Source organism: Periplaneta americana, chromosome 3, assembly GCF_040183065.1.
Source record: "Periplaneta americana isolate PAMFEO1 chromosome 3, P.americana_PAMFEO1_priV1, whole genome shotgun sequence".
Lineage (NCBI taxonomy): Eukaryota > Metazoa > Arthropoda > Insecta > Blattodea > Blattidae > Periplaneta > Periplaneta americana.
Window position 1 is genome coordinate 25,734,629 of NC_091119.1, and position 20,129 is coordinate 25,754,757.

Sequence of the window (20,129 nt, forward strand, 5' to 3'; positions counted from 1 at the left end):
AATTTTTTCTTTACCGATACCAATCAATTTAAATGAGTTAATCGTGAACTCATTTTAGAATAAACTAGTCAGTTTTTTTTTTTTTTAATTTTATCTCTAATTACAAAATTTAAGCAGAAACTAGTTTCATTACTAGCTAGATTCTGGTAATTCTTAGTTAACATTTTTTTTTTAAGTTTCTGCATAGTGTTAAAATAGTAAAAAAAAAAAAATATGAATTTAAATTATTATAATTAATTTAGTGTTGCTTCCGCACTGTCATTTAATAACTACACATAATACATTCAGCCACAATAAAGTGCTTTTATGTGTTTGTCCCGAGTAAATATATGAAAGCACTACCACATTTTTTAACGTTTTATAATATTAAACAAAAAAAGTAATTTTCAACATACATTGTATGAACACGTATAAATTGTTTTATTGCCCATGTGGTAGTATTTCATATTATCCAGACACTAAAGTTAGAAGAAGGCTGAGTTACGTACTGTATTAAAACTTTCATTTTATAACTATTTAATTAAAACATCATATTTGGAAAATATAAGTATATTTTACATTTTATTAAATGATGTTTAATGGTATTCAGGAATTTTAAAATTTGATTACTGTATTGGCTAAACTATAGAAGTTTCAATATTATTTACCTTAGTTCATCCAAGGAAATGCGAGGTAGCATCTTAATATAGGTCATTATTATACATATCCTTTGTAGTCCATTGTTCATATCATCTTACCATTTGCTTCTATGTAACTTATTCGGTTAATTCATCGGTATTGAAAAAAAAAAGTAATTAAAATATTCTGGCCGTTACATGCTTATAAATCATCTATAGTGCATGTTTGTATGGCATAACATATTCCTGAGATGATCAGCTGTAGGGCTTTTTTTTTTAATCTAAGGGTATGGTACTTACTGTTAATGTACTGGCTGTGTTCCTGTAATATTATTACAAGCATAAGGCCATGAATAAGCATTTTGTGGTGTTATCTTGGTGTGCAGTAGAGCCTCGATTATCCATTATAATTGTGTAAACGGTAGTATAGAAAATTGTATATTCACTTTTGGTTGAACGAACTGTGCTATCAACGCAGACCATATCATGGCTTTGATTCTATAATGAATAGCATTGTAAATAGCCATTAAATATATTTCTTTTCTCGCAACAGTGTAATATAGACAAGTTTCTGCAATTCATCCTTCAATTCCTCACATCCTTGCTTCAGCGCAATTATAATTTAAAATTTATATAGAACTTAAAGCTTAAATATGATGAAAATATCGAATACAAACACTTATGTTTCGTATTATATATCTAGTAGTATATTAACAGTATAATTTTGTTTTAATATAAATTTGAATTAATTAAAAACAGTGTTATTAAATAAATAACAATAATTATGTTTGTATTATTGAGCATATGAAGAAAATTGCGGTATTATTTTATTTGTTTATGCGAAGTAGATTAACTTGAAGGCCATAGATAGCACAGTGCTATGAATGCAGAATAGGTTGCAGAACGTTTTCTGTTTTATATTAATGTAAGAATACCTTAAAAAATTTCATGTAGAGCAGTAGATGGATTAGTTATTAATTTCAGTGGTAATGAGTGCATTAAAATTTATCTGTGTGGTTTAAAAGTACAATAAAACCCCGATAAGACGCTGTTCGAGGGACCGGGTGTAAATGCGTATTAACCGGGACCACGTATTAGGCGGGTATACTAATTTTGACTTATATACAGTATCTATTAGCATTTTTCTTTATTGAAATACATGATTCATGAAAGGTAATAATTACTGTTCTGTACGCCAAAGACATTTACAATATGTACTGTACTTAATTCTTTCGGACAAAAATCATTTATAGTTGTTTGCCGTGTGCGTGTTCTCCAAGTCCTCATGTTTACCACACTTCAGTTTCCTGCGATTATATCCTCCCGACGACGTCGCAACTGTAGTGATTGAGTCGCGATTTTTTATTATCGTTCTTAATGTCGATGATGGGATTCCTAATGAATCAGAGAGTTGTTTCTGAGTAAGAGTACTGTTCTCATCGTACTTTCGTAAGATTTCCAATATTTCCGACACAGAACGCGCTTTTCGTGTAACACTCATTGTAATAACATTCACAGACACTTCAATACACTAAAGGACAACAAACTGCCCATCAGAAATTTCCAGAATTTTATTACAGCCGAGTGAGGAATGCTGTTAGAGAGAGAGGGTTAGCAAGAGGGTGAGGTATTGTAACTGTATGTAGGCTTTAAGTGCACAGGTACAGAGTCGAATAAGAGAGCATAACAAGAGAGTGGGGTATACTAAGTTATGAAGTATGAAGGTTTAAATGTTCAGGTAAAAGGTCGAATACCAATACTTTTCAGGTTAATGGCACCAGTGATTTCAGTAACCAAGATGTTTCATTGCTGTTACAGTACATTGCTGAAAATTACATCGAAAATATTCCACAAAAACAGCGTATTATACAGGACTTGAGCGCAACAAACGGGGTATTTTATAAAGACGTTATATATGAAATGTGCAAGGACCGGACAAAAAAAGTGTAGTACACGGGATAGCATAATAAGCGGGCACGTCTTATCGAGGTTTCACTGTACTGTTAAGGAGCAACATGTCCTCAAATATATAGTTATTGATTGATCTCTAGAGAGTTGAGTATTAAAGAAGAAATTATGTGGCTTGATACCATATCCAATTCTCTCATTAACTATCCTCCTCTACTAATTCCTTACCCAGTATCCGTTACATAGAAAATTAATCTCATAGAATACAACTGCTTATAACTGCCTCAAGTAAGCTTGATGTTGGTCGAAACATCCCCATACCCCCAATTTTTTTTTTCTAATTATGTGGATTCTCACAGTTGATCAGTTCTCCCTTTAGCAGCCCCTTGCCCCCAGCAGCACTCCCATAGAGCTGCTTGCCCCTTCCCCTTTGGCTGATCGAAGCTCTACTGCGAACATCCATCCAACCAATCGTGTTCTTCCTCCACATGTCAGAAGCTCATCCTAGTGAAGTCTTTGCAGGAGGAAACCCGAGCAATGACCAGTGGCGCGGTGCCTCTCCTCCCTTGAAAAAAGGTCTGGCACATTTCTGGAAGCAAATATATTATACTATTTTTATTACTATTATTAATTGGATGCTGTTATACAAAAAGCCTCGTTACCTTCATGCAAAAATCATTTGAAGAAAAATATCAACTCAGATGTGTAATAGAGTAATTGTAAGTTTTTTGCATGCATTTTTAATGATTTTGCTTGCTTATTTACGTACAACTTTTTGGTATATGTGTCCATTCATTAATTACACGATGTTCATAGAAATCAATGACAATGAGTTAATCTCACATCATTTAAGATAATTAGATATCATTAGAGAATTTCAGCATGTTAATAATCTCAAAACAAATGCTTATACAAATTTTGACCACTCAAGCACGATTACAAGTAAGTTTCCGTGGGGCCGTTTACAGAAAGAAAACACAATTAATGGAAAGATTTATTGGAAGAGATATAGCAATTGTTGAACTATTTTTCAACATATTCCCCACCGTAATTGAGATATTTGTCATACCATGGGGTCAGCAGAGAGGTGCAGATGGCTATCACACACTGGTTCCGATCCTAGACGGCATATTTGACGACACAGAGATACGAAACTTGATCCCATGGTATGAAAAATGTCTCAAATCCAGTGGGTAATATGTTGAAAAATTTAGAAAGTTATTTTTTATTTAATTGAATTATATTTCTATCATTACAAATAATTTATCAGCATATCAATAACAACCTCATAAAATTACTTACAAAAACACTCCCAAAATTAATATACTCTTATGAAAAAAAAATAAATAAAAAATTATTGGATTAACAATATTTTCACTGTTACAATTACACATATATAAACACTAAATATAAACATTTACATAGAGATAAAAAAATTTACAGGAGAAAAAGTTCATCCAAAGGGCTGGACTCTGGAAGAGTACCCAAAACGCTCATTGCATTTCCGCGTTGAATAGCAATACTTAAGCGTTGACGCAAATAAGTAGTGCAACGGCGATCACTAGTAATGGAGATCAAAATTTGGCCGATTTGAGATACCAAAACTTTAGCGTCATGACTCCAAGGACCGAAGGTCTCCACAGCAAATGGGACAAAGATATAATTGTCAAATTGAAAAATAGCTCAACAATTGCTGTATCTGTTCCAATAAATCTGTTTATCAAATTGAAGATATTATTACAAAAACAACCCTTGTCAAAATTGCTATTTTTCAGGAAAACAATAAAAATAGATGAACACATGTCAGCAGTTTCCGTACAACTGGTGTTTATCCTTGTGGCTATTGCACCTGACATGTTTTCTTTTTTGGAGTCTATAAACATTTGAAATAGTAGCAAATATGTCCTTAACTCAATTTCATTAAAAATGACTAGGGCTGTTTCTGTAATAATGTCTTCAATTGTGTCTTCTTTCTGTAAACGGCTCCAGGGGAACTTACTTTCTGGACGGTCCTCGTAATTGTGCTCGAGTGGCAAAGATTTGTATAAGCACTTGTTTTGATATTATTAACATAGTGGAAGAAAAGAAAAAAAACTTTTTTATCTGCCCCCATGAGATGTTTGCTTGTTAAAGTCTATTTTTAGATACTAGAGGCTACTATCACGAAATAACTTGTAGAGAATCTGAACGATATAGTGATTTGAAAATTTTCCATATATTAATTAAATGAACCTCGTAAAATTGTTTTCATATGCCATAAACTCAGTGTGACGTATGATCCAGAACTGTATACCTTTCCCCTGCTAGAAACTACAGTTTGGATTTTTCTACTCGAAAATTCTACCATCATCTATAAAATTTATAAATGAGAAGTATATTTGAAATATAATGTGAATATTAATTTTGTAGTATTAATATTTAATAAAGGAAGAATAAAGATTTCAGTTAAAAATCCTATTCATTAAATTCTTATAAATTTAGGACGAGAAATTTATGGTGTTATAGCTGTTTTCAATCTTAGTACATCATTAACTATACATCATATTCTATGTCGACGACCTGATGGCCAGACCATATTGAAATTCATGTTGATAATGATCGATGTTTGGGCAGTTTTCCTTGAATTACTTTCATTCTTATGTATGCTTTGGAGTCAGTACACAAACCTCCAACTCTGATTTTGAGTTTGCCTCTCGGATTCGACTTGCACTTTCGCTCTAATTCTTTCATAAAAGCTCTCTTTTTCATGTGACTTAGTTCATGGAGGTCGCGGCTTTTTAAAGATTGAAGACCGAGAAAAAAGATCACCTTTTGAATGCGGATTCGATCCTAAATCAAGAGCCCGATTACCTTTCCAGTCCAAAACGACATGAGCCATTCAAGGTTAAGCGACGTTTTCTAGTCACTGTACAGGAATAATCTCCACACTATAGAAGAACTTAGAGACACTATAAGAAGATTTGATGCGCGTGGGAACCAAGCAGAACGACCTGTATTTGCTCTGTCGTAATATCAGAGAAAATACAATTAGCTTCGTTCCATATATTCTATGTGGTATTATTTTTCAATGATTTAAAATTTGCCAAAATGTAACATAGTTCATATTTTTGCACTCATTAATATTATCACAAATATTTTAATAATATGAGTGATTAATAGCTATATACTTTACACCATCACAGCCAACTAACTTGAAAGTTTTCATCCACTTAAAGGGACACTCAACTTAAAAATTGCAGAAAAAGTTTCATAGAAATGAAAAATTAAATTTCTACACTAATTTACGTGACAGAACTAAATCAATACGCAGAATTCTCCCCCTATTCATTGAGAAGTCACAGTCAAATGCACAAAGCCAAAAAATAAAAAATGATAATTAAAAGTGATATTTCAATTAATGATTGATTAAAAATTGAAATATTTTTTATTTTGAAAAGTATTGGATCTAATGAGCTGAGATTTTGCATGTTACTTTCCATGTGTATATTAAACTTTTTCTCCAAATTTGAAAAAGATTGGTCAAATAGGAAAAAAGTTCCAAAATATAGTTGAGTGTCCCCTTAATTTAATTAATTCTTCCACACAGACCAGTGTCTGGTAATTTAATTTTTGTTTTTGATACTTTTATATCAAAATAAGTAGCATACGCTATTTTATAAAAAATGGTAGCAACATTATTTTGAAATATACATAGAAATAAAGCTACTTATGGATATATTATTCTTGATATTTTACTCTGTATTCCGTACATTATGCCTACAGATTGCTAAAAGAAACGTTTTTGATGATTTGAGATACCTAAAATTATTATTATTTTGATGTTTTACCTCACTCTCTCCACTGTCCGTTTAATATCATAAAATACCCCAAGAAAGCTTTCTGCCTTTCATAATCATCCTGTAACTCACCAATACTGAATAAATTCGGCTGATGAAAGTGTAGTTCATTAAAAGACAACATTAATAAAATTATCATTATTTATATACCATATATAATTTTCCACATATATACTGTACATAATAAATAGTATTTCAATAAATTTAAAGAATTTAATCTCTTGGTTTTATATGCAATATACTTTAGTTGAACAATTTTTTAAGGCTGAATAAGATAAAATCAAAACATGTTTTTAAGCCATGTTTTATGTAAGTCATATTACATTCTGGGTTGATATTTTCATTGTGTTTTTACATGAACCTGAGTGTCTTTCTGTATAAACACTGTCCAATTATTCATATATAAATTTTTAACGTACTTTTGTATATAAATACTTACTCTTGGCCTTAAACCATGTTTAAAAATTAGTAGATTAGTTGTATTTCCATTATTAATTTATGTTTGATTTATATTTAGAGTATTCTCTATTTAGTCTGTAATGTATATTATATTTACTAGTATCTATTATGTTAATGTTCCTTAAAATGGTGGGCATTCTCAATGTATTTTGAATATGCATGTTCATAAAAGATATTCATTATTCTTAAAACTTGTATACATTTTCTTAGTGATTTAAATTGCTCTTATGTAGTGATATTAATAATTAGAGGTCTTTCAAATTCTTGCTTTAAAAATCACCAAACAATTAAACATTTCATAAGATATAGTGTGTTTATTGCTTTGTATATATGAAGCGCTTTTCTTTTAGTTAGAAATGTTGAATTTGGGGAAAATACATCTCTCAAAATATTCTAATTCAGAATTGGAAGCTGGAATGTCTTTAAAGTTGAAATTCATGGTCTGTGCTATGCTAGTCACAGTTACATTTTATTAATGTAAAAAAAGTTGAGACAAAATAATAAACTGCAAATCAAGTTTCCAGGTATAACTCCCTGTAAAGTTAATTTGAATAATTTCGAGGAAAATTTGTTCCGGGGCCGGGTATCGAACCCGGGACCTTTGGTTAAACGTACCAACGCTCTCCCAACTGAGCTACCCGTGAACTCTACCCGACACCGATCCAATTTTTCCCTCTATATCCACAGACCTCACATCACTGTACATAACAGAAAACCACAATTTAAGTCACACAGAGTTAGTGTGCACTCAATGTTGGTTGCTTGACAGTTGTCAGCCCACTTTGAGGTCTGTGGATATAGAGGGAAAAATTGGATCAGTGTCGGGTAGAGTTCGTGGGTAGCTCAGTTGGGAGAGCGTTGGTACGTTTAACCAAAGGTCCCGGGTTCGATACCCGGCCCCGGAACAATTTTTCCTCGAAATTATTCAAAATAATAAACTATTTACAACTTTTACTTTTGATTCTGATATAATTGAACATTAGATGGGAATAGCAACAGAGATATTGATACTACTAAAAATTGATAAATTGAATACATTTTCCTTGCGATAGTGTTTTCCAATCTTAATTAGTTTTAAAAACTGAACAAATTACAGTATGTAGATCAGGTTAGGTTAGGACGACCCTTTGCACGTCTGCCATACTGAGGCCTATTGTGTATGGGATGAATGAGGATGAGGGTGTACCAGCCCACCGGTCGCATGTGATCCCTCACCCGCTCACCCAATGGGGGCCTCCTATCCTCCCGCTCCAAGTTCACACTGCCAAGATGACCAAGCATCACAAGATCCATTCCAGCGGCCCTTCCAAGGTATCGAAGCGCCCTTGGAAGTGTTCTTAAGGAATGAATCCTGACAGAGAGATATTGCGGGAGGCTGGAAACCCAGGAATGGTTGCGGAGAGGACGCCCCCTCCCACAAGCAGATGAAGACATGCGTCTTGACCTGAATATGGCTTTTGAAAGAGATGAGAAAGATGAATGATATGAAAATCTAAATTCTTTTTCTACACAGGAGGAGAAGGGAAAATGAATCGAGGCAATGAAAATTCTAACCCGGTATTTGCCTAAGTAACTGTAGAAAACCGCGGAAAAATCACAGTCAGGTTGGTCGGTCCGGGAATCGAACCACAGACCTCCCGAATGCGAGTCCCATACACATGAGCCAACTCGCTAGATCCTGCTGTTGTAAATTGAAAGATACCGCAGCTTATATTTTAATTTTGATTATGTCAGTTGTCTGTGGTGAAGGATACATGTTCACTAACATATGTGTCGTTTATACAGCTTGAAATTATTGAGTTTAAATTACTGAACAATACTTTTCTCTGCTATGCATACATCTATAAGAAGAATAATCTGAGTTAGTGAGTGTTTTAGGGAAGATATTTGAAGATGTAGCGTGGCCAATGTATGATGTCTTTTCTACATTAAATAAATTAATTTTTTACATTATCATCTCCCGTGAGAGTAGCTAGAGCATGATAGTTCTATTAATATTTGAGGAGAAAAATTCGCCCCGGCGCTGGGGATCGAACCTGGGTCCTTGGTTCTACGTGCCAAGCGCTCTGACCACTGAGCTACGCCGAATTCAATCCACAGCACAGGACCGAACCCTTCTCCTTGAATGTTTCCCTTTGTGGCCTCACTCCAAGTTAGGCATATATGTTGACGTATATGTCCGATGTCAACTGCCATTTTATTAGGAGCGCACTCAGCTGAGTGACTTGTTTGGCCGGGATTCCGCAGTTAAGTGCACAGTAATCTGTACAGACATAATATGCACTGCAGCTATGAGAATATTATAGAAATACTAATGTGTCCTGTAGGAAAAACTAGTAATTCTATAATATATAGTGCTAGTTTAAAGTGAAGATGAAGAAGAAACAGATTAATTTAGCAATGGCAAGCTAGTAAAGGAATATAAACCATTAAAAACAATGAAATAGAGTGTGGAATTACACCTCTAGGGTTTTAAGAAAAATGAATATCATTACGGACATCTAACACATCTAATGCTGTCATTTTTTGTAGATTGCCTGTTTCTAGGAAGAGCTGAAAAAAAAAAAACTGTGATAATGTTGCAACTGAATCCTTCCTTCATTCAGCTTTTGAAATTTTTATTATTATTGTATATATAAAATAAAATTTTCAAGTTCTGTAGGTATTTTAAATCAATTTTTTTACGAGTATCCTTTTATACGAATTTTAAAAATTCCACATATTCACTGTAACATAGCAGATGTCTGTAATCGAATCTTTTTTTTTTCTTGTTTGTTTACAAACTTATACAGAAATTTATGACATAATTATTGTATATAAGTAATGTTATATAATTATTCAAAGTGCAGAAATCTCCCATTCTATCAACTTGCGCAATAATCTACCATATCATTAATGTAAGTAATAAAAAGGCAGAGGTTGTAAATGTGATTATTTCTGTATATATTAGCAAACCATCATAGAAACGAGAAAAAATACGATAAAACGATATAAATAATAATAATAATAATAATAATAATAATAATAATAATGCCGACAAAACTGTCTCAGAATGCGTGCTTAGAGGTGTGTTTTTTTCTAAGAGATTGAAGACTTACTTGCATAATTCAGGACCAACAAAAGTAGAAAGTAAATAGAGAAACTATATGTAAAAAATGAATCAGTCATCGGAAACTATAGTTCACTTAATGATAGGAGTATAAATTTGACCAATGCAGACACAGTCTGGCTCCAATATATCAAACCAAGCATTTGGAATGAATGAGGAGTAAAGTAGGCTTTGTTATAAATATAAAGCCAGATTGAAAATAGGAAATCAGTAGGTATACTAACATGAGGCGCGTCCAGAATGTAAGTTTCCCCAGGGCTGTTTACAGAAAGAAAACACAATTTCGTTAAAAGATTTATTGCAACAGATACAGCAATGGTTGAGCTATTTTTCGACATATTCCCCACTGGAATTGAGGCATTTGTCATACCGTACAATCAACAGAGAAGTGCAGATGGCTGTCACCGACTGGTTCCTATCCCAGGTGACAGATTTCTGTAACACCGGGATACAAAAGTTGAACCTACGGTATGACAAATGTCTCAGTTCTGCTAGGGAATATGTTGAAAAATACCTCAATAATTTCTGTATCTGTTTCCAATAAATCTCTCTATAAAATTGTGTTTTCTGTCTGTAAACGACCCCAGGGAAACTTACTTTCTGGACGGCCCTTGTACATAGGGACAAAACTATTCCAGAAAATACATCGGAATTGCCCCACAAAACATTCAACATGTAACCGCCTTTATCATCTATGTTAATCATTCATTAGACTATTACATCAACTAAGATATAATTATTATGCAGTATTATTATTATTATTATTATTATTATTATTATTATTATTATTATTATTATTATTATTATAACCCGAATCATGTGAAGTAATACAAATATACATACATACGTACGAGTACATATTATTATTATTATTATTATTATTATTATTATTATTATTTTTATTATTATTATTATTATTATTATCAGTGGCGGTTCGTGGGTGTTGAATCCAGGAGGGCTGCATACAAAAATAAGCCATGCAACTTACTTTATTTGAAGATTAGTTCCATGCGCCTTGTCTTGTAGGTTGCAAACTTTTGAATCATCTTCTTATTAAAATCCAATATGTCGTTTAACATAGGCCTAGTCTTTACAATGGAAAACATAGTTAATGCGGTCAGTCTCTCTTCTCTCATTGTATTTCTAAGATAGGATTTTACTCTCTTCAAACATGAAAAGCAACGTTCTGGTTCGGAAGTTGTCATTGGTATGATGATAGCTATGCGTGGTAGTTTCACAACTTCTGAAAATGAGGCCTGCAAGTTCTCAGATAGAAGAAACTGCAAGAGCTTGACTGCGTCACTGATATTTCTGAATTCTTGTCTCTGATACAACACAGTGAGTTCCGTTTTTAGTTTGTCTTTATCGAACATTGGAAAAAGCTTCACACATACATTTAGGTCATTTCCAGGAAATGAGCTTTTGTAGCATTCAAATTTTTCTTGACACAGAAGAGAAGATAATATCAGATAATCTATGAAGTGGAATCGGGTGTTAGTTTGTGTGATAATGAGGACACACACTTCCTTGGCTGCGGCAATCCTTGTCTGAATCCCTTCGACCTTACGACGCTTTTTAGGGTTTTCATTTTCACAGATCTCGCTGCTCAACTCTGCACTGTTCCGTATTGTCTGTATGGCATTAACAAAGCTTGATGTGCAGAGTCGGCCTCGGTAGCATAGTCGGTTGCAGGTTCGATCCTGGCCCAGGTTGATGGCATTTAAGTGTGTTTAAATGAGACAGGCTCATGTCAGTAGATTTACTGGCATTTAAAAGAATCCTGTGGGACAAAATTCCGGCACACCGGCGACGCTGATATAACCCCTGCAGTTGCGATTGTCGTTAAATAAGCCATATTTTAATTTTTTTATATGCAGATTTGAACCTTAGAATATCTAACTGGCGATGTTGTAGTTGGTTTTATACTATTACTGTACTACATTTGAATACTACATCATACATTATTGAAATTGATATATCAGTTTTAAAAATTAAAAACACACATACATACGAGGGGGATCCAGGAAATAACAACCGTTTTGTTGTAATAATTAAAAAAATATATATTTATTTGAAAAAACAAAGTCTGTTACATAACTGAAGCTTCCTTTACTTCTCTACATAATCACCACCTACATTTAAACATTTGTCGTATCTGTTCACTAGCTTTAGAATTCCCGTGTTATACTCCTCTGCCGCCAGTTCATTAAGCCAGGTGTTCACTGTCTTCTTCAACTCTTCATCACTTCCAAAACGCGTACCACCCAGAAAGTCTTTCAGCTTAGTGAAAAGGTAAAAATCGCTAGGAGCAAGGTCTGGACTATAGGGCGGATGATCAAAGATTTCCCAACCGAATTGATCCAGCAATTCTCGAGTTGAAGCAGCAGTGTGCGGGCGGGCGTTGTCGTGAAGAAGCACAACTCCTGTCGAAAGCATTCCTCGCCTCTTGTTTTGGATGGCTCGCCGTAGTTTTCGTAAAGTCTCACAATAACGATTTGCATTGATCGTAGTGCTTTTAGGCATGAAATCCAGCAAAAGAACACCTTTGCGATCCCAAAAGACAGTAGCCATGACTTTTTGTGTTGAGAGAGTCTGTTTGAATTTTCTCGGTTTCTTGGGTGGTGAGGGATGATGCCACTGACGTGATTGGCGCTTGGTCTCTGGGGTGTTGTGCGACACCCAGGTCTCATCACCAGTCACAGTTTGATCAAGAAAGGCGTCTCCATCTGTGTGATATCGCATCAAGAATATCAATGCTGAGGCCATTCTCTGAGTTGGTCACTCAGTTGCCGTGGAACCCATCGTGCACAGATTTTGTGGTAGCCAAGATGTTGCGACACAATTTCACCAAGCAAAGAACGAGAAATGTCAGGAAAGGCAATATGCAATTCGTCGAGTGATGTGCGCCTGTCTTGCAAGATTCTGTCGTTTACTTTAGTCTTCAGATCTTCTGTGATGAGTGATGGGCGTCCGGGTCGAGTTTCATCGTGGACATTTATTCGCCCATTGTTGAACATTTCGCACCATTTTCTCACATTTCTTTCATTCATTACAGTATCACCATACACTTCTTTCAATTGCCGGTAAATTTCTGCAGGTTTCAAATGTCGGGCATTCAAAAATCGAATCACACTCCTCACCTCACAGTCAGCGGGATTATCTATCACGTCGTTCATTTTGAAGTAACACAAAATGCACAATGGCGACTTGTTGCAACCAGCACTCACAACATTATGAGAACACATGTTGAGGAAGCCAGTTGACCTTCAAACAAGGAAGGGGAGTCAGCTGCGCGGCGGGTATGCGCAAACGGTCGTTATTTCCTGGATCCCCCTCGTACATACATATATACATACATACATACATACATACATACATACATACATACAGACACTTAACATACATTACATTCATCTTCATCACCATCATCATCCTATCCCAATTTAGGCCTCATGGTCTGTTATGGTCTCAATTAATTGTTTATTCGGTTGTCCCAAATTTCTCTTCTCTTTATGCTGGTAACATAGGAGTTATTTGGGCATTCTGCCATTACATACATGCAGGATATGTAAATCTTGGGTCTGTGGAAGTCGTAACAAGTCGGCTCATTATCAAAAACTTAAGCAGATAGGTACTCAGAAAAACAATATCTTGACCACTGACCGCAGCAAAATTATTTCAAACACACAGAAATAAGTAATAAATACAAAAGAGTTATAAAATTTTTGACACCCTTATTGAACATGTCAAACAGTACAGAATGAGATATGCTGTATGGTCCTCTCAAATTCTTATGGCAGTGAGATGAAAAAACTCCGAGGAAACAGATGATGATGATGATGATGATGATGATGATAATAATAATAATAATAATAATAATAATAATAATAATAATAATAATAATAATAATGTGTAAAATCTAAGCTTAATCCTTTTTGGAATAATTCAAGTTCCTGACATTTAAGTTTAATTTATTTATTTCAGAGGACCTTTGTCAGTCTTGAAAATAATAAATGATACTGTATATACGGTACTGTATGTTTTACATACAATGCCCGAGTAGTTTGCATGATGATAATACATAATAAGTTGTTTGGCAGACCAATTTTTCTACTATATCAGGTACAACAGTTTTTATGATTAAACTGTCTTCTAGCATTAAGAATGTTATACAGGGTGATTCACGAAGATTGTGCTCTAGAAGCTGATGTCTGACATCATTGTGATGAAAAAATATCATATAAACATATCGATGGCCCAGAACCAGACTGTTCCAAGTCCATTTTACTATTTTTTTTTTCAGAAGAGCTATTTTAAGCTCCTGACATTCAAAGCTTCATGAAACAATTTGGAATAGCTTCATAACAACCTTATTGAGAGAAATACAGTAGCGGCTGGTGGTCAAAATAATGAGTGTGCTACAATCTCTATATCGGCCTACTGTATAAGCCTACAGTTATATGTATTTATCTTAATTTGAGTCTCGCCTAGTGACGAAATATGAAGTCCATACGACGTTCCTTCCTACTGCAGAACTTGTCAGTTACCCTGGTATTAAACCCTCCATCTTGAACATCATACTCTTTTCTGTTGACAGTATTGCAAGAGCAGTGAGACGATCCTGGGACATAGTGTTCCTTAAAAATCGTTTTTTATGCGTTTCAAGCAAGAAAAACATCCTTCTGGCTCAGCAGTGGTCATTGGTGTTGTAACCAAAATATTTAACAACTTCGTTACTTCACAGAATGGATCCTGTAAATTGTTGGAGACTATGTATTGTAACAATTGAACAGGCATCTATATTTTGGAAGTTGGGTTTTCCGTATAGAACTCCAAGTTGTGTCTTTAACACTCTTTTGTTCAGTACAGTATAGCTGTTGACAGCAACTTCAAGTTCGCGTTCATGATAATTATACGAAAAATTCTAAAAAATTTTGCTGTTTAACAATTTTGTTGCGTCTAGGTAGCTTAAAGACTGGAAACGGTGAGTAGCTTCCTGAATTATACAATCACATACTTCCTTGGCTTCAATTTTCTGGGATCCCATTTTCCGTCGCTTGCTAGCTGATTCAGGAGGAACCTCATAGGCCTACAGGTAGATGGCAGGAGCAGTCTGATATTTGAATTACAAAATACATTGTAAATAGTTCCGATTTCTTCCACAAACAAGCATTCTTTCGTTACGCTTTACTTTTGCAATCTCCATGCTGTGTTGTGCTGAAGCTGACTACAGCACTTTCCCGCGTAAAAGTAGCCAATCAGAGCAGTGATTTCAGCTTCGCACATGCGCATTAATTGTCTACATTCTCATACGAAGTTCAGAGTAGCACAACGAACCCCCTGAGGCACCAAAGAGCTAAGAGCGAAGACTAAACACTCGATAATGCGTCATGAATATAACCACGGGAAATTGTTAAATGACAGATCAGATACTATGGTATTACAAAAACATTATTTGAGCAAAAATTATCAGTGTGCTGTAGCACCGTAGCACATAGGGACGGGCCGCCCCTGGAGAAATATTTACAATTTTGTTCGATTCATATATACAGAGAAGAACTGGAACACAATGAAACACAGATTTCTTTCTTATAAAAAATTGGACTTAGAACAGTCTGGTTCTCAGCCATTGATATGTCATACTTTTAGAATTGAGTGAATTTAAACATAAACTTGGAAATTATGAAGTTCAGCATTTAAATTATTTACGAGAATGGTACTGAATGTATTATAAATTCATTAAAGAACATTCACATTAATACTCTCCTTAAGAATCTGTATTAAACCTGGTTTTCAAAGACCTTCTTCTGCAGCAATACTTGAAGTTGCCGAAGTGTGAACTGCACGTGTCACTTTTCCTAACTTCTGTTGTTCAGATGCTAGGTAGATATGTTTTATTGGTGTTCCGTTATCTCTAACCCTGACTCTGATGTCAAGAGACTTTGTGTCACTACTATCAGCTGTACTGTAACACTCACAGCTCCAAACATTCACAGAGAGAGAGGAGTTCACAAGGATGTGTGTTACAGAAAGAAGAATCATGATTTTATCCAAAACTATTAAAAATCAGACCATGTATATATGAATTTTTTTCTTCACAATGATGTCAGGAATCTGATCCTATAGTGTGGCACAATTTTCGTGAATCATCCTGTATAATAATTCATACTGTAGTCCCGTCGTTCTAATTTCCGGCAGCCAATCGCGTTGCAGATCGGCTCATTTAAACGTGTGCGTCTTGTGATTTGCTGATGGAGACGTCATTCATTTCTTAAGGCTTGATAAATACTTAATATAATCGCCCGCCATTTTGGCTCTTTCGTTGGCATTTGCAGAAAGCACACAAAGACGTTATTTGCTGCTCAATTATTTGCTGAATTACAGTGCGTTTGATTTATTATCATAGGAGCTACGACATGATAATGTTTAACGGTGTGGCAAATAGATTCCTCGTATGGTAGCTCGGGAACGAAAGAACATAAATGGCGAACGATACTACCTACCTAGACTTTATAGAGCCTTCACTTCCTAAGACGTAAGCAAAGAGGCGGAGTCACGCCAGAAATAACAGCGTCGCTACTTTAATAATAAATTTTAAAATGAAAACTCGTACAATCTCATGCGAGATTATTGCATTCAAATAGAACAGTTTGTTTTTAATCAACATGGTGCTTTATTCTGCCGTATTTAATCTCGCTTCTAATAGTAATAATTTATATTTTATGTTAATTTTCGTTATGTTTTAAGCAATTTGTATTACGTTATTAATTATAAAACCTAATTCTAGGACATTTTATTGAAAGTGAGGTCTAAGAAAATAAGTTATACAGATAATATTTATTCTTCTTTATAATGTAATTGTTAAACAATTGGATCAACGTTGAACTAAATTATTATTGAAGCTATCACTCCAGTTAAAAGGTGCCATATCATAGACATTTCTGTTAATAGATATGATATCTAATTGAACAGTAACTGTTCTTCGTTTGAATGTTTTTATTAATAAAATGTGAGTTAAAGCATGAATGCTAAAACTTAGAGGGAAACATTTACATCTGCTGTTGAAATCATTTTAATCTCAGTTAAGATAAGTTAAAAATTTTCTGTACACAGGCTTCAAAGACGAGGAAATCTGATTTTAAATAATCCTTTAAACTCTAATAGGTAACTTCTCAATCTGTAAATTTTATTGTTGTTGTTTTTTTTATATATAATATTAAAGTGCATTGAGAATGTCCCATTTGATGACTTTGTGTAGTAACTGCTATTGTTGTTTGTGTGTTGTCGTATCAGATGTTGGTTTCTCTTACTTTTACAAATATATATTTATAAATAATAGTTCAATTTGATCAACATTAGTCAGCTTACTTTTAGAATACAGAGTAAACTTAATAGTTATATTATTTATTCTTAATTACTAATAGATCTAATTTTCATTACTCACTCAGAATAGCTACTAGTATATTCTATGAAGATATGAAATATAATAAACATAACTTTCTAAGAAACTAAAAAGGGAGATAATATACTTTGGATTACTTTAGTTTACGATAACACTATAATGACTTTTCTCATAACAATGCAGATGATAATCTTATTCTGTTAAGCTTAATTGTATGAAAATGAATTACATTAATTTAAAACTAAAGTTGAAAAATTATTCAGATGGATATATTTATTATTATGAAAAATTACAATGATGTAAGTTTCGTATATAGTTCATAATTATAATATAAATATTCCATATGTACATCAACAGCTGACCACAATTGACCACTCTGTGACGAAAGAAGAATGCAAAATTTTAGAGCAACTTGTTCAAAACATTTCTGACTTTAGAGGTTAATGTGACAAGTTGTCCAAAATTTTGCCTTCATTCTTTGCAATAGAGGGGAATATGTAACAGGCCACACCAGTTTATAATATGTTTTCAGATTTTTTGCTACATTATCATGCTCCCTTAGTCTAAGTTAAGTACCGTATATATATAAGCATATGATTTTCTATAAGTTAGAATATGTGGTACAACTTTAATACAAATACGCAAGCTGACTTATGTTGTTCACATTCAGAAGGGTCACATTTAACAATATGCCTGTTACATTTTTTAACACTCTGCTTAAAAGCAGTTAGCCAATAAATTATTTTCCCTTTTGGCTTCTATAGTATTGATGGATGATGTTTTTTGTTGTTGTTGTTCTGTTGCCCTTGGCAACTCCTGCAGGTCGCAAACGTAGATTAGGTTTTGGGCGTAAAGGCAAAACTTCGTTTACCGTCCATAGAAGCGAAGAGGTTTTGCCAGACGACGTACGCCACCTGGTGAAACAAGGCTCAAGTGCGTCAAGTGATGGGGAGGGATCACAAGATGGAGACAGGTTCGACAACACTAAACCCTTCCCAGCCAGTTTAAAAAGCTCAGTGGCCTCTCAAATGATAATTGATGATTATGATATGAAATTATCCAGTTACGACTGTATCATAAGAATTGCCATAAAAATATAGGATATCAGTCAGTATTGGATATAATTCATTCGAGTCTAGACTGATATAATATTCATCAGTTATTGTAATGAAGGCCACTTGTAATGTACCTCAAACTTACAGCCCTACACAATAATTTGTTTCATGACATGTTTCACAGTTGGAATGTTTTTATTGTGATAACCTCCAAGAACTCTGCATGTACCCTACATGGACATGGAGGACACTTACACTAAAATTTAAAACCAATATAGCTCACTTTACTGTCTTTAATGTAGTATTTGGTTTAATATAAAGTTTGAATATTGTGCCTACCCTGTGGCTCGAAGATGTATATATTAGATTTTGCTGTAAATATAATTTTATGTACAAAGACTATTCTTAAAAAATACTCAATTCCATCACTTTCAATGCGTGTGTTACAATATAAATCCTCCTCAATGTATGATTTAACCAATATATGTTGTCCTCTGTACAGTGAAATTACTAACGTATGAAATTTAAATTTAAATGATGCCCTCTGTGTATAGTACGAATTCATATTGTAATAATTGAAATCTACGAGTTTATTTTGATAAACAGAGAAGCTTTAGTAGATATAACAAGTTGTAAGTATTGTCAGTTACATCTAATAATACAATTACAAATGTAAAACAAATGAAGAAAATTAAAGTGATAATGCTGTTTTATCGATTTTAAGTACGACAGTGATAAATTCATAAAAAATAACATTTAATCTTACGCTAGTAGCTTCATGTATTTACATTAATCTGTGTTCAGTTCAAGTGGACGGTCAGAAGTGATGTTCCTATTTCATGCTGTAGGATATACTGTATTATGCTGGTTCGCAGTCTTTTAAAACATAGGAATTCGTAATATCAATTAGTATTACTCATTTCTTGCAACTATTTGAAATAATGTCATGTCTGTGTTTGAACATAGGGAAATAAAACACCCATGCATAAAACTAAAAGTCATACTTTGTAGCATTGCCTTTGTTTGGTACCAGTATTTAAATAATTACAGTTTTTAACAAATCCCTTCTGACCATACTTAACAGTTGCTTCAAATAGTTCCAAAATTCTTTTAAATAACTTAATTGATAAAAGAGTTCTATTCAGTCAATACTTAACATAAAAACACAATAAAACATGTTATAGCAACATTTAAACAGGTTTAAAAACAAACGTCTTCGCCAATTTTGATTGGCATCTTCAGGTCGTGTATGTCGAATAGAACGTGTTATGATAAGTGAACACTTGGTATATAAGGTTAAAACAGAAGTTAAAAATATAATATACTTAAAAACAGAGAATAGAACCAGCAAAAAGACACCACAATGTATGTAGAAGCACTATGTTGAAAGGGGCGTGTGTGATCCAAGGGAACGGCGCAACTCTTCCGTCATTGCAGGTACAGCTTTCATGACAGATTTAACGATGCTACAAACAGGTCGGTCGTGTGGCCGGTTATGGAAAGCAGGAAAAATCCCACTACTTAATGAACAATACCCAAACTCAAATAACCCGCTGTTTAAGATCATGCGCAAGTAACTTTCATCCATCCACTAGTCTTGCCAGGTATACAGTTTTCGTCATACGCTACCACTTAATGTAAAGCTCAGTCGTGTCGCCGACCTCATGGATTCAGGTTGTTTTCCCAACTTTTTGTAAGTATTGGTTTAGAAGATTTAAATAATACCTAAATACTTCTAAATAC

At 34.0% G+C, this 20,129-nt stretch overlaps 1 protein-coding gene across 18 annotated transcripts in view; it reads left to right on the plus strand.

Moving 5' to 3' along the window:
* The window catches only part of Rim (Rab3 interacting molecule), a 513,404-nt gene that overhangs the window by 407,790 nt on the left and 85,485 nt on the right, over window positions 1–20,129 (plus strand). For 13 of the 18 annotated variants that reach the window (XM_069820175.1, XM_069820163.1, XM_069820168.1 and 10 more), the window contains 2 exons: window positions 3,021–3,101; window positions 18,154–18,304. The exons of 2 other annotated variants lie outside the window; for them this stretch is intronic. In XM_069820175.1, the coding sequence (XP_069676276.1) occupies window positions 3,021–3,101; window positions 18,154–18,304 (232 nt within the window). The remainder of the gene's footprint in view (window positions 1–3,020; window positions 3,102–18,153; window positions 18,305–20,129) is intronic. 3 more of the 18 variants (XM_069820174.1, XM_069820181.1, XM_069820164.1) reach the window with 2 other exon arrangements.